The 12,135-nt window shown below is 39.3% G+C and overlaps 1 protein-coding gene across 1 annotated transcript; it reads left to right on the forward strand.

The window, feature by feature from the left end:
- The first annotated feature begins 844 nt into the window (after positions 1 to 844).
- LOC121249795 (ABC transporter B family member 19) lies at positions 845 to 8,209 on the forward strand. The gene is made up of 10 exons (XM_041148595.1): positions 845 to 1,417; positions 1,522 to 1,576; positions 1,923 to 2,098; positions 2,513 to 2,713; positions 2,912 to 3,170; positions 3,240 to 3,575; positions 3,668 to 3,891; positions 4,016 to 4,835; positions 4,996 to 5,237; positions 6,804 to 8,209. The coding sequence occupies exons 1-10, from the start codon at positions 1,172 to 1,174 to the stop codon at positions 8,010 to 8,012; spliced, it is 3,768 nt and encodes a 1,255-aa protein (XP_041004529.1). The 5' UTR covers positions 845 to 1,171; the 3' UTR covers positions 8,013 to 8,209.
- The last annotated feature ends 3,926 nt before the right edge of the window (positions 8,210 to 12,135 follow it).

The following is a 12,135-nucleotide window of genomic DNA, read 5'->3' on the forward strand; positions in this document are numbered from 1 at the left end:
GTCTTCTCTCTTTTTATTTTATTTGAAATGACAGGACCAAATGGATTTTGAGAAAGTAATACTCCTTTTTTTATTTTTTTTTTTTTATTTTTAAGCAAGAAGTAGTGTCTTCTGCTCCTCATTTAGACCTGTTTTGTTTAGTGAGATTATTTCAAGTATTAAATAATAAAAATTAAATAAAAAATAATAAAAAAATAAAAAATAATAGTGAGATATTATGAGAGAGATAGTGATAGAGTTACTATCTTATTACTGTTTATCTACTATCAAAAGGTATTTAAAGTTTTTTTTTTATTTTTTTATCATTTTTTTAGCATCTTTAATCACTAAGAAAAATTAAAAAAAAATATATAATTTTACTAATACACACTACCTTAATCATTAAATAAAATAAAAAATTGAAAAAAAATCAAATATAAAAATAATAGTAAATAGATAATAGTAAAATAATAACTCTATCATTATTCTTCTGAGAGTACTTCTCAATACTCAAACTAGGTTTGTTCACAAAATTTCTCCATTCATCTCATCTCATTTCATTTAATTATTCAATCTTTTTAAATTTTTAAATAAAAATAATATTAAAAAATATATTTTAATAATATTTTTTTAATTTTTAATTCAACTCATTTAACAAAAGAGGTCTTAATTCTCGTTTTTATTTTCCTTAAAAAAAATTTGAACTTAAAAAATAGATTTAGATCTGAAAGAGAATTTTGTCAAAGTTATCTTTTTTATTATTTGATGCAGAGTTAATCGGAGTTCCAGCTGAAAATGGATGGAAGTTGCATGTTTTTTTACGGCCACAGTTAAGTTCTGGCTTCTGCACTATAAAACAGCTCGCACCTCTCTCTCTTCCAACCTCATTTTCTCAAACTTTATCTGACCGCTGGTCCGACACATGCGCTCATACTCGCTCACTCTCTCATCAACTCTCTTTCTCTCTGCCTTTTCCTCTCCGGCAAACGAAGAAGCTACAAGGTCTCGGGCTCCATAAAAACCAAAACGATATTGACAGTTCTTCCAGACATAAAAGAGTGAAAAGGGTCTCTCAGATCTCTTTCTTCCTCAATGGCAACGAACCACTAGTCACTTCAAAATCCCTTCCCTCCCAACCCTCTGTTTCCTTTTTTTTTTTTTTCCCTTAAAAAAAACTTGGTTTTGGGCTGCAATGGCTGAGCCTACAGAGGCAAAAACACTCCCCGAGGCCGATAAGAAGAAGGAACAGAGCCTACCCTTTTACCAGCTCTTCTGTTTTGCAGACAAGTACGACTGGTTGCTCATGGTCTCTGGCAGCTTGGGAGCCGTCATCCATGGGTCTTCAATGCCGGTTTTCTTTCTTCTTTTTGGTGAAATGGTTAATGGCTTCGGCAAGAACCAAGCCGATTTGAAAAAAATGACCGAAGAAGTTTCAAAGGTCTGTTACCCAATTCATCAAATATGTCAAATATCAAACACTTTTCCTAATCTTCTCAGATCTGAGATCTGTATTCTTGTGTTTTTCTTTCCTCTCCTTTGCAGTATGCTCTGTATTTTGTGTATCTTGGCATCGTTGTTTGCTTATCATCCTATGCAGGTACGCAATATTGCCTATTTTGTTTTTATTAGGTACTTTCATTTTTATCACGTTGTTGGACCATAGTTCAGTGTACATTACTCGTGTAGCCAGTTCACATCGGACCGGTGGGTGCGAACCCACGTGGTCCGTGGACGGGCCCCTCTCCTCTCGTCCTTTTCTTCTTTCACTCGTCAACTTCACCCAGCTTCTGTCCAAATACTCTCCTTTTAACATTATCTAATATCTGACACTCACGCAAATCTTGCTCACTGTTAATATGTACACATCAATCGACCCCAGATTTCATTCTGATTAAGCGTATTGTTTTCCAACTTTGAAAAAAAAAATTCGTGGTTTTTGCCAGAGATTGCATGCTGGATGTACAGTGGGGAGAGGCAAGTGAGCACGCTGAGAAAGAAGTATTTGGAGGCGGTGCTGAAACAAGACGTAGGATTCTTTGATACGGATGCTAGGACTGGGGATATAGTTTTCAGCGTCTCCACAGACACCCTTCTGGTCCAAGATGCCATTAGCGAGAAGGTTTACAAACTCGCCGTTTCCTTTTCTTTACCGTTTTGGCTGCAAACAGTTTCTTCTATGGAACACATCAAGTATTGGGCTGGCCTTATGTTGCAATATGCTCATCTAGGGTTGTTGGTTACCCATTAATGGGGTCCCATCTCGGATCCTCGCATGTTGATGGCACACGTTAGCAAATAATAGTTATCCAGCGCCAACCTCTCTATCTTGGACGTTTGTGATTTTTGGACTCGAATTTCCTTAATTATTTTTTCGTTAATTAGAGCGAGAAGCTGTTATCAGATGTACAAAGTATAACAAAAACTACTGGGGCATAATATGATAAAATTCACGATAAAGTCCAAACTTTTTTAGTTTTCTTTGGAGTGGATTTATTAACCCACTCGTGTACTGATGTATTTCTTGGATTTTCAGGTGGGAAACTTTATCCACTATCTGTCAACGTTTCTGGCGGGGCTAGTGGTTGGCTTTGTATCAGCGTGGAGGCTAGCATTGCTCAGTGTGGCAGTTATACCGGGAATTGCTTTCGCTGGGGGATTATACGCGTATACACTTACAGGCCTTACGTCCAAGAGTCGTGAGTCCTACGCGAATGCTGGTATTATAGCCGAGCAGGTGAGGAAGACTTTGGAATACCTTTTGCATATGAAATTATCTATTAGCACGTGCACGCGTTACTGTTGCTTCTTCTTTTATGATTTCATCCCAATCATGAATAATTCGGTGTCACTGAAATCTAAAACGACACCCTAATGTATTAACTTCACATACCGCTTCCTAATTTGATTTCTAAGTCATTTATCATCTACATAGGCCATTGCACAAGTTCGGACGGTTTACTCATATGTTGGTGAGAGCAAGGCCCTGAATTCGTACTCAGATGCAATACAGAACACGTTGAAGCTCGGGTACAAGGCTGGAATGGCCAAGGGTCTGGGACTAGGATGTACTTATGGAATAGCATGCATGTCATGGGCACTTGTCTTTTGGTATGCTGGTGTATTTATCAGGAATGGGCAGACTGATGGAGGGAAGGCATTCACGGCAATCTTCTCTGCAATTGTTGGGGCATGTAAGACTTCAAACTTAAACGCTGCCTTTTCACAGTTGCAGATACATAAGCTTTAGTCACAATTGTAAGTTAATATTTGTCATTACAGGAGTTTGGGCCAGTCGTTTTCAAATCTTGGGGCATTCAGCAAAGGTAAAGCAGCTGGATACAAGTTGATGGAGATCATCAAGCAAAAGCCCTCCATAATTCAAGACCCTTTAGATGGAAAGTGCTTGCCTGAGGTTCATGGCAATATAGAATTCAAGGATGTTACTTTTAGCTACCCTTCAAGACCTGATGTTATTATCTTTCGAAACTTCTCAATATTCTTTCCTGCTGGAAAGACAGTTGCTGTGGTTGGTGGTAGCGGGTCAGGGAAAAGTACTGTCGTCTCTCTGATAGAAAGGTTCTATGATCCTAATCAGGGTAATAAGGAACATCCCATTTTTCAAAACAATCAAGATCCCAGGCTCTTGATGAACTGATTGTACAGATTTTCTTTTTTGTTTGTTTTGCAGGGCAAGTTTTATTGGACAATGTGGACATTAAGACACTGCAATTGAAATGGTTACGTGACCAGATTGGGCTGGTGAACCAAGAACCCGCACTCTTTGCCACCACCATACTTGAGAACATCCTCTATGGGAAGCCTGATGCAACAATGGCTGAAGTGGAAGCGGCAGCTTCTGCTGCAAATGCTCACAGCTTTGTTGCCTTGCTTCCTAATGGGTATAATACTCAGGTTGGTGCATTTGTCAAAGTGGCTTTTACTTGGAACAAAACTATGAAGCAAAGCTCACCTTCTTTAGACTCTTTTTGTTCCTGAAAATAATATAATATAATATGTGCTTCTAATGTCAAACCAGGTTGGAGAGCGAGGAGTCCAACTTTCTGGTGGCCAAAAACAGAGGATTGCAATTGCTAGAGCTATGCTGAAAAACCCAAAGATCCTCCTCCTTGATGAAGCAACAAGTGCCCTTGATGTAGGGTCTGAGAGCATTGTTCAGGAAGCTTTAGACCGTCTCATGGTTGGTAGAACCACTGTAGTTGTGGCCCATCGACTCTCTACCATAAGAAATGTAGATTCAATTGCAGTTATACAACAAGGGCAAGTTGTTGAGACTGGAACCCACGAGGAACTGATTGCTAAAGCGGGGGCTTATGCCTCGTTAATCCGATTCCAAGAAATGGTTAGAAACGGAGGCTTCTCAAACCCATCAACGCGCAGGTCACGTTCATCACGACTTAGCCATTCGCTGTCAACAAAATCTTTAAGCCTGAGGTCTGGCAGCTTAAGAAACCTCAGCTATTCATATAGTACTGGGGCTGATGGCCGCATAGAGATGATCTCAAACGCTGAAACGGACAGGAGAAATCCAGCCCCTGATGGCTATTTCTTCCGGCTTCTCAAGCTGAATGCTCCTGAGTGGCCATATTCGATTATGGGTGCTGTAGGATCTGTGCTCTCTGGTTTTATTGGTCCAACATTTGCCATCGTGATGAGCAATATGATTGAGGTCTTTTACTACAGAAATCCTGCTTCAATGGAAAGGAAAACAAAGGAATATGTTTTCATTTACATTGGAGCTGGTCTTTATGCTGTTGTAGCATACTTGATACAGCATTACTTCTTTAGCATTATGGGGGAGAACCTCACTACAAGAGTTAGGAGGATGATGCTTTCAGGTACAGATCTATGGTGTTCCTTTTCTCTAGATAGTACAACCATTTTTTTTAAAGCAGATAAAACATCGCATTGCAAGTCCGATTTGCGAATCCTTCTGGACTTGATGATTTCATTCCCCACATTTGGAAGACTTTCTTATTATTGTCAAATTTTACACAGCAATACTAAGGAATGAAGTTGGATGGTTTGACGAGGAGGAGCACAATTCAAGCCTTCTTGCAGCACGCCTGGCCACGGATGCTGCTGATGTGAAATCCGCCATTGCTGAGAGGATTTCTGTCATACTCCAAAACATGACTTCACTCCTCACTTCCTTCATAGTCGCTTTCATAGTGGAATGGAGGGTCTCTCTTCTCATCCTAGCCACCTTCCCTCTTCTAGTCCTGGCCAACTTTGCTCAGGTAAGCTCAAAATGAAAACGTATTATTCCAGGGCATCATCCAAGTGCAACATTAAAAATAGTAGCACTTTTTATGTTCGCGTTGACCAAAGTTCAACAAGGTCATTATGGGTAACTCACGTTTTTTATTTTTTTATCGAATCATGTCAGTGTCAGATCTCTGCATCTGCATCAATTTTTACACCTTCGGAATCTAACTTCACCTCATCCCAGTATAAACGACAAAAGCTGAAATACAACTTATCAACCCCACTACACCACTGCACGTACTTCTTCAGAGTCCAGTGCATTAACTCTTTGAAAATCGTGCATATACCAAATATACTATAGCTTGATAAATGAACGAGAAAGGTATAATATTACCTGAGATTCCATGACCACCGTCAATCTCGATGAAAAGAGAAAATAATTCCATGCTACTGTCCACTTAGAAATGCTCCTCGTTTTTTTTTTTTTTTAGTATTCATAACCTCGGTTTTCTTGCCATTTAATCAAATTAGATATTGCCAAATTTCTGTTCTCTCTCATCCGATTAGATTTCTTTTACCCCTGCTCCTTTGCAGTGTTTATCAGTACCGTGTCGTTCTGATTGCTTTAATTTATTGGCTGTCTTTGATAGACAGCCATGTGAGACTTTCAAGAAATTCTAGGTCCGTGACCATATAATTTTAGATTTTCTCCTGGCAAATATTATCTTTCTTTCTACTGGGTCGTTTTGTATTTTTACGGTCAGAGGGTGCAGTAATGGTGGGGTCTGTAAAATTGCACTCGGTGCGTATATACGCATCTCCTTTTTTATTATTGTCGTTTTGGGCTGTAGGTTTCAATCCATGGATGTTTCAAAAACTGGGGTCGTTTTTTCAAACTGGTGTGTACCCGAGTTCTCTGACCGTTTGTCTTGTATGGAGTGGTGATCTAAATTTGCGCATGCTTCATGCACATTGAAAGTAGCTTGATTGATAATAGACATAACTTGGCAAGTCATTGTCATATGAAAGGTACCTCATATTCTGGTATTTCCAAATTAGCCTTCTTTGGTTCTCTTTAGAGGATTTGGAGCTGTAAGTGTGCCTGCAAGTAATTCTTACTACAATATGACATAAGATGATATGCAAAAAGAAGCAAAAAACAAAATGATCACTATGAAATTGAATTATAGGACCCTTTTAGATTTAGCTGGCTTATAGTTGACTCATTTAAGTGACTAGTAGCCAGTGGGATCAGTCTTATGATGAGTATGATTTCAACCGAAAGAAAAAAAGATTAAAATACTTCTCTTTTTAATCATTTGGGGTAATTAACAATCGTAATGATCACTTTAAGCATTTTATGTGGTAATATTGACCAAATGAGATTCTTTCAATGATACCGTTGCCCTTGAAACAATGATGCTGAATTTGTACTAGTGCCGGTGTAGTTTAATTCATATGATTACAGGCATTGTTTTTATTTTTAATTGCATGATGCTACCAATGTCATGACGGGATAAGCAAAATTTTTGCTTGTTTTTAGCAAATTAATGGATACAGTATCCTGACAGTTGTTTATGTTATTTTCTGCTTTGCAGCAACTCTCCCTCAAGGGATTTGCTGGAGACACAGCGAAGGCTCATGCCAAGACCAGCATGATTGCAGGAGAGGGAGTGAGCAATATCCGAACTGTTGCAGCCTTCAATGCCCAAAACAAGATCCACACCCTGTTCAGCCACGAGCTTCGTATCCCTCAGAGCCAAAGCCTACGCTGCAGCCAAACTGCTGGCCTTCTCTTTGGCCTCTCTCAGCTCGCTCTTTATGCATCCGAAGCCCTCATTCTATGGTATGGTGCCCACCTTGTCAGCAAAGGTGTCTCCACATTCTCAAAGGTGATTAAGGTTTTTGTGGTCCTGGTCGTTACAGCCAATTCAGTTGCAGAAACCGTTAGTCTTGCTCCTGAGATTATTAGGGGTGGTGAAGCTGTTGGCTCAGTCTTTTCAATTCTTGACCGGCAAACCAGGATTGACCCTGATGATCTTGAGGCTGAGCCGGTTGAAACAATTCGTGGGGAGATTGAACTTAGACATGTTGATTTTGCATATCCTTCAAGGCCTGATATCATGGTGTTTAAAGACCTCAACCTTAGAATCCGGGCAGGCCAGAGCCAAGCTCTTGTTGGGGCTAGTGGGTCTGGCAAGAGTTCTGTCATTGCATTGATTGAGCGATTCTATGATCCACTTGCGGGTAAAGTTATGATCGATGGAAAGGACATCAGGCGGTTGAACTTGAAGTCTCTTAGACTTAAAGTGGGATTGGTGCAGCAAGAACCAGCCCTCTTTGCGGCCAGCATTTTTGAAAACATTGCTTATGGAAAAGATGGGGCAACCGAGGCAGATGTAATCGAAGCAGCCCGTGCTGCAAATGTGCATGGATTTGTTAGTGGCTTACCTGATGGTTACAAAACTCCAGTTGGAGAAAGAGGGGTTCAGCTCTCTGGTGGACAGAAACAAAGAATTGCGATTGCCAGGGCGGTCCTCAAGGACCCCGCAATCCTTCTACTAGATGAAGCCACAAGCGCACTTGATGCTGAATCAGAGTGTGTCCTACAAGAAGCACTTGAGAGACTAATGAGGGGCCGCACCACTGTGCTTGTGGCTCACCGTTTATCAACTATTAGAGGGGTGGACAGCATTGGAGTAGTGCAAGATGGGCGGATTATTGAACAAGGCAGCCACTCCGAGCTAGTAAGCCGAGCTGATGGGGCTTATTGTAGGCTCTTGCAGCTACAGCACCATCGCATATGAGGGTTTTGATTGAAGCAACATGGCCTTGTTGGTTGGTAATTATGTTTGGGTCCCATGTCTTATGCTTTCATTTTAGTTGTAGATATGGGGATGGTGGAGGGTCGTATCTTTGAGTACTCTTGCTCCATTCCCAATGGAGTAGCATGTAGCAAGTATTATATTATCAATATCTACGGTGCACAAGCATGTTATTATTCTGGATGGTTGAGTAATTGTTATCTTTTCCTTCTCATTTTGAAAGTTATATAATGCTTAAAAGGCAGACCCCGCAGACCACCTTTTCCAGCCCTCGTGAGAAACTTTTTCCTGTTCTTGCTTTTTCCCCTTGTCTATATAGTTGCATGTGTTTGCCTATACGATCTTTTTCAGTTTCATAGAAGGGTATCATTTTGTGGATTTAAGGCCCACATGCTTAAACAACCAGCAAAAGGCAAACTTTATCTATTAAATAAAATGGAGACACATTGATCATGATCCACTTGACGCACATTATAAGGACCCAACTTTTTACATTTCATTGAGTGCACCTGTAGAATGTTGGTCCCATTTTTCGTGTATCCCCAAAGTCGTATGCTCTCTCTCATAAATTTCCAGTCCATACTGAAACATATGCAAAGTCAGGACAGCTTCCTCTACTTTCAGACTGATCATGATCATAATGTTCGCTAAAAGGATTCTACCTCATGCGTACTCGATCTGTCAAAGACTCAAAGGTGAAAAAAGGAGCCTCCAACAGATGGCTGAACCCTGAGCTTTTATTTTCTTTATTTTTTCTACAAGAAGTAATATTTACGTGAAGTAAACAACTCTTTTGCAACTATTATTGTAACTCTGATTAGCTCGTACGCATGAAAATGAACTCGACTCCGATTGACAGATAGATGGGACATTGATAATTGTGAAGGGCAAAGTATGGCAATGTAAAGGCGAAGAAGAGCAGGAGGAGCAGAGGAATGGGAAGGGCAAGATGCATGGGGGATAGAACTGTGTTTACAGGGGTGTAGGCCACGAGTGACTTTAAAGTCGCGAGGCAGAGATGATCAGTCTCTCAATTATATTTCCCTGCACCCTATTTTCGTGCAGTTGGGTGCTGAATCTGCTGATATTTGCTGGATGTGTGACAATAATTTGGCTTCTGATAAATATGCTCAGAAAACAGTACCCCATATTTTTCTTTTGCAATTTATATAAGAAAAAGTTATATAGTTGTCAGTATTCAGAGACTGAACGTGTTTAACTTCTAACGTATCTATCGACAATTCAAAGGCATCCGATGGAATTAAAATCTAATTTTGTGGCTCCTTCCTGGTGATGGATGTTTAATCCATGCCAACCATCGAGTCAAACAGATAAAAAAAAAAGAGACGTTGCGTCGTTTTGATTCTTGTTTGGCGTGCATCTTTCCTGTGATCATCCCCTTCCATTGACAAAGTTCTCCTAAAATTATTATTTTGAATGATGCTCGCTCCAACAATGTACTGCCATCTCTCTCACTCTCTCTCTCTCTCTCTCTCTCTCTCTGTGCCCACATCACTGCTGTGATTACTGTTACCACCACTTTTTACCTTTTCTTACTTTATTCTACAATAGCGGTAAAAGCTGTAAAATTTTTCGGTGAAAATCTACAACACATGCAGTGTTCTAAACAAATTTCGCGACTGATTCAAAGGGTTCACACTAGAAATAGAACAGGACATATCATTATGGAGAAGAGCGCAGGCGATAATGGCAGAAAAAGACTTGGCTGTTTGTGAAGGCTCTCTTCCGGTTAGATTCGCGAGGGGGAGGGGCCCTTTTTCAGTGTCTTGTTTCTGTTCTTGTAAGGGTGCGAGTCTACAATTTTTGACTGCTGGTCATGGATGGGTGGAAGTGTCTGAATCCGAAAGCTCCAGCCCATTTTTCAGGCCGTACCATTTTGGTTTCTGGCCCATACGGGTTCTGCTCAGATGCACTGATGCACTCAAATAATCAAAACTCAATCACAACAAGCATAGCTTTTACTTTACTTTTGTGGTGGGCCACTTTGATCCTGATCATTTTTGGGGTCTTAAATACTCTGTCACACTTGTCTTGAGACTGGAATCCAGCCCCAAGGCAGAAGATTTCATCCTGAATCTCGATCTATTCCTCTCAGTTATCAATCTTCTGAGTTTCATGTGCCTTGAAGCAATAATAGTTCTTTTACTTTTCACTCATCAAAGAAAAAAAAAACATCTCAATCGCATGTATCAATTTGCTTGAAATTGACAGTAAATCCAATAACATCCTTGGTTTTGTGGTTTCAGTTCACCATAGCCACTCCATATTCTATTGCTTTGATAAAGATGACATTTTCCAAGAGACATCCCCTAAAGTGGAATGATAAGAAATGGTACCTACCATTAAGTTGCAGACAGGAAATGAGGAGGTCAAAGTTCCAACTTTGAATGCCATCGAATGAGAAGTTTCATGACTGATTATATGACGAATTCAATGCTGTAGATCGAGAATATATAAAGGATATGCTGTCTTTCCAATAATGAGTAAAAGGAAGAAGATTTCAAACTAACCAGGATTAATTTGAACGGTAACTGGGTTCAATAATTGAGATATTGAAGGAAGTTAAATTGCAATCCATCTCTCCTTGAATAAGTGTAGAAGAAAGCTGTAATATATATGCTGTCCATATACGCCAACCGACCTTACATAATTAGAACAAACAATCATAAAAAGTTGCCCATAAAGATTAAAACTTCACGCAAAGATAGCAAACCCATGTTTTAATCAAGTAAAACACAGACTATGGCCAATTTTGATTGAATCAACTTTGTCTGCATGCATGCATGCTCAATTTTTGAGGGTTGGTTGATGATGTGATGTCCCCCATTGGTACCATTTTCTGTGTTTTCATTGTTAACTTTGCGTGGAGTTTGTAATCGAGTTTGTGTTTGAACTTTGAAGGAGGATCGTTAAATAGTTCATATGTCATTAGCTCTGATAAGAGGCCAATAAGAAAAGAACTAAAGGGAATCTGTACATGGTATATCAAAGTCCTGCGACTTGAGAACATTATTCACTGTATCTAAAGTTAAAATATTCAATAAATACAACATTTTTTGGTATTGAATGAAGGGTGCATGAGTTCAAATATTATTGAAAACCATTCACTTTCTATAAAAAATATTGAAAGGTAAAATTGGATTATGAAATGCTGAAAGGTAAAAATCTTATCCAAACCATATTTGTTAAAGGACCCTAGCTACTTAATCACTAAAGACAAACATAATCAAAGTTACTTACTTAAATCAGTTTACTTTCTTGTTGGAAGGATTAGCAACTCTAGAGTATTTTCCAAACTAATAGTAATAATGAAGAGTGGTGCGCGCAGCCAAACCTCCTAGTGTCTTGACTTTGAATGCTGTTTTTCCATGCACAAACTGAAATATGGGCAGGCCCCTGGGCACTATATGTAGCCCAAAATGACCACTGCATAAGTCTTGGTTCAGGTTATATTTGAGCCCGAGGATATAGTTTTCTGGTAGAGATCAATAAACCCAACAAATCATTGATTACTCAGACAATAATCCTAGTGATCTACCTTAATCAGTACCCATAGCTCAAGATTGCCTTGTGTTTGTGTGTTGTGTTTTTTTCCTCAACCTGAAAGTTCGATTTGTATGCTTGTCAGTTGTCAGAGCTAAATCCAAGATATTGTTTAATCTGATACCTGAACCTAAGTTCTAAGTTCTAACTCAATTACTCACCCAGTAGTTCAACAAACAGCCCAATGGGCTGTCGCATAGCAGCAAGTGGCCAGCCCCTTTCGGACTAGGGTTCCTAATTCAATTTCTGGCACCATACGCCAGCCCAAGCCTACATGAATAGAATTTTTCTCGCACATTTATGTTGGAAATATTTTCAAAATAATTAATTATATATTATATTTATTAATAATATTTATGGGTTGATTTTGGAAGTTTTGAATTATTTTGGAAAGAGAGAAGATATGGAAAGCTTATGACAGTTATGTTATTTTCTGTTTATTTGCTTACCATAAGAACATCAAATGGCTTGGTGGTGTTTATGGTTCTGATTTACCCGAAGGGCTGGAGTTTTAGTCACCCACATGTCAAGAAGAGTTTTG

Source organism: Juglans microcarpa x Juglans regia, chromosome 2D, assembly GCF_004785595.1.
Source record: "Juglans microcarpa x Juglans regia isolate MS1-56 chromosome 2D, Jm3101_v1.0, whole genome shotgun sequence".
In the NCBI taxonomy this organism is placed as follows: Eukaryota; Viridiplantae; Streptophyta; class Magnoliopsida; order Fagales; family Juglandaceae; genus Juglans; species Juglans microcarpa x Juglans regia.